This window comes from Cervus canadensis, chromosome 2, assembly GCF_019320065.1.
Source record: "Cervus canadensis isolate Bull #8, Minnesota chromosome 2, ASM1932006v1, whole genome shotgun sequence".
Classification (NCBI taxonomy): domain Eukaryota; kingdom Metazoa; phylum Chordata; class Mammalia; order Artiodactyla; family Cervidae; genus Cervus; species Cervus canadensis.
The window spans coordinates 83189643-83192435 of NC_057387.1; the positions used below are offsets into that span (position 1 = coordinate 83189643).

Below are 2793 nucleotides of genomic sequence, written 5' to 3' on the forward strand. Positions count from 1 at the left end.
ACAGAGTACGTGGGCACATGCACACACACAGCCAGAGCACAAGCCCGCTACAGACTGGCTGTAACCATGTGGGAAAGTCATTTAACTCAGAGACAAAGGTAGCGTTTTCTTCTCCAGGGGAGAATTCTCATTTGGTGATAATCTAAGGCCGGTCCCCTTTACTGACAACACTGGCTGGTTCTAGCCGGTTCCCTCAGACCTACCCTCCTGCAGGGGGTTTCCAAACAACCTGATTTAGAAACACCTGTGTTTACACTTGCCAGCTCAGGGATCTCAAAAACACCAGAGTGGCTATGGGAAAAGGCTTATCCTGCTAAGAAGTGTTAGAATTTGAAATAAGAAATCTGAGTCATAGGAAATTAGAGCAGTCCCAAATCATATATATCTGCAGCAAGTTTTCACAAACTCCATCTTTTGGTTTGTGCCTTTTCCATATTTTATTAAATTCATGTTTTTTAAAAAAAAAAAAATCACAACAGCATTATCAAAGACAACCTATGTACAAACATTTTACAAAAGAAACATTACTATTATCAGCTGTAATAAGGGCAAGTTGAAGGACAGATGCTGAGTTTCTGGGCCAAAGTCTGCCCTCAAATAAAGACATCTAAAATGTGTGCAGGCAGCTCAGACAGGCTTCTTTCTCGGTGACAAGCATGTGTGGTCGGTAATACAAACGATAGGAAATGAAGATACAACGTGGGCCCAATTAGCGAACTCCTCATCAGGAAGGCCACGATACAAGTGGAGCTAATGAAATAACTTAAACCCAAGACAGCAGCTGATTCCCAGCTAAAAGCGTTTAAGCCTTCAGCATGGATTTCCGCATTTGTAAACCAGGCTGGGTTGTCATACAGACACTTGATTCTTATGCATAACCCTATGCCAAACTTCCCTTAACTCTTGGAGTCAGGTTTCTGGTTGGACTGAAAGGGAAGGAATTTTAGAAATGCTTTCTTCAGGACAGAAGTCAGAAAGCGAGGTGACCCTGAGAACAGGATCTATTAAATATGGTGGCGGGGGGGCGGGGAGGCAGGAATGTGAGAGGAGAAATGTCTCGTGTGGGGGCCAAGAATCAAGAAGGGTGACTGACTCGGGTCTGGAACCTTGCTGAAATCCGATACCCCACCCCACCCCAGCCCAGCCCCGCTGGTACCTACAAGCTCGGTTTCTGTCTCATCTCCCCCAGTTCCTTGATCTCCACCTTCTTGTACTTCCCCGACTTCCTCCTGTTGGTGATCACCAGGACGGCCACGCCGGCGACCACCGCCAGCACGACCACCACGATGACGGCGATGAGGCCGCCGGTGAGGCGCTTCATGGAGAACTGGGGGGGCTTCTCGTCCAGGTAGTAGATGAGCATCTGCTCCAGGACCAGGGGGTGCCCGCCCACGCGCAAGTTGAGGTCGCGGGGGCCTAGGAACAGCGACTCGCCCTTGACGTCCCTCTCGAAGTAGTACGCGGCGTCGCCGATGTCCACCTCGCCGGCGACCTTCTGCGACGAGTTCTGGCGCAGCTCGATCTGGATGGTGGGGTGCTCGTAGTGCACGGCCCTCACGAACTTGGGCTGCAGCAGGTAGCGCTGCTGGAAGAGCTGCCGCAGCTCGGCGTCCAGGTCCGAGTGGTTGAAGGCGGGGGCGTCCGGGCGGTGGCGCAGGTCAATGAGGATGTGGTAGGTGCGCACCAGCTCGTCGCACTGCAGGCTCAGGTCGCCCTTGTCGGTGCGGCGCACGCCCACCGAGTTCACGCACCAGCACACCGACGTCTGGTTGCACTGGCGCGCCTTGAAGCGCCCCTGCTGGTCGCAGTCCGGGTCGTACAGGCCGTCGTTGTCCACGATCGCGTGCTCGCTCGGCCGCACCAGCGCGCGGCCGCTGTGGGAGGCGCGCACGCGCGCCTTGAGCAGCAGGCACTTGGACGTGAGCGTGGAGCAGTTGACCGCCTGGTTCGAGCCGAGCACGCGGCACTGGCAGCGGCCGCTCAGGTCGCGCTCGTCGCACACGGTCATCTTGTTGGTGGGGCACACGCACTGGTTCTGCGCGGCCGCGTGGCCGATCACCGCCGCCAGCACCAGGAGCCACGGCGAGGGCAGCGCGAGGCCCGGGCCCCGGGCCATGGTGGGGCGGAGGAGCGAGGACCGGGTGCGGGCTGACGAGGGCTGGAGACTCCGCTGGGCTCCGGCGTGTGGGACGGTACCCCAGGCGTCTGCCGCCCGCCGCTCCCTCCAGCTCTTATACTCCGCCGGACCTGCCGGGCTGGTTTGGCCGCCGACTCACCCGCTGGTATTTGGGTGACAGATTCCCCGCCCGCCCCTTCCCGGGTTCTCGTCCCCGTCCCACTGAAGGCTCAGCCGGCCCTGCGCCGCCCGCGATAGGATCAGGGAGGCGGAGGCTGTCCTGTCTCCTCTGGACCGAAAGCCTGGGAAAGGAAAACCGATACTCGGCTGAGGGCGGGGGACGGGGTACCGCCCCCGGCCCGCCGGGCCCCACCCGAGAAGGGACCCGCCCTAGGCGCGGCCTCCAGCCGAGGACCTTGGGCGTCCAGGCTGCTCTCCGCGGCTGGAGTGCCCAGAAATTGTTTTGAGAAGGATGGCGTGGGACTGTCAGGTTTTGTTCCAGCCCTTGTCCCAGCTTTAAGTTCTTTCACTTCCTCGCTTTTCTCAGTCGCTTGCTTGCGTGCTAAGTCGCTTCAGTCGCGTCCTACTTTTTGCAGCTCTGTAGACTGGAGCCCACCAGGCTCCTCTGTCCATGGGACTCTCCAGGCAAGAATACTGGAGTGGGTTGCCATGCCCTC

The 2793-nt window shown here is 57.9% G+C and overlaps 1 protein-coding gene across 1 annotated transcript; it reads right to left on the minus strand.

Annotated features, from left to right (window-relative positions):
- Positions 1 to 412: 412 nt before the first annotated feature.
- TACSTD2 (tumor associated calcium signal transducer 2) lies at positions 413 to 2379 on the minus strand. The gene has a single exon (XM_043461155.1). It carries the CDS (start codon positions 2114 to 2116, stop codon positions 1157 to 1159), a length of 960 nt encoding a protein of 319 aa, XP_043317090.1. The 5' UTR covers positions 2117 to 2379; the 3' UTR covers positions 413 to 1156.
- Between the last annotated feature and the right edge of the window lie 414 nt (positions 2380 to 2793).

Excerpts from the sequence above, each read along its gene's own strand:
- TACSTD2 (XM_043461155.1), bottom strand. The coding sequence starts at position 2,116 with ATGGCCCGGGGCCCGGGCCTCGCGCTGCCCTCGCCGTGGCTCCTGGTG.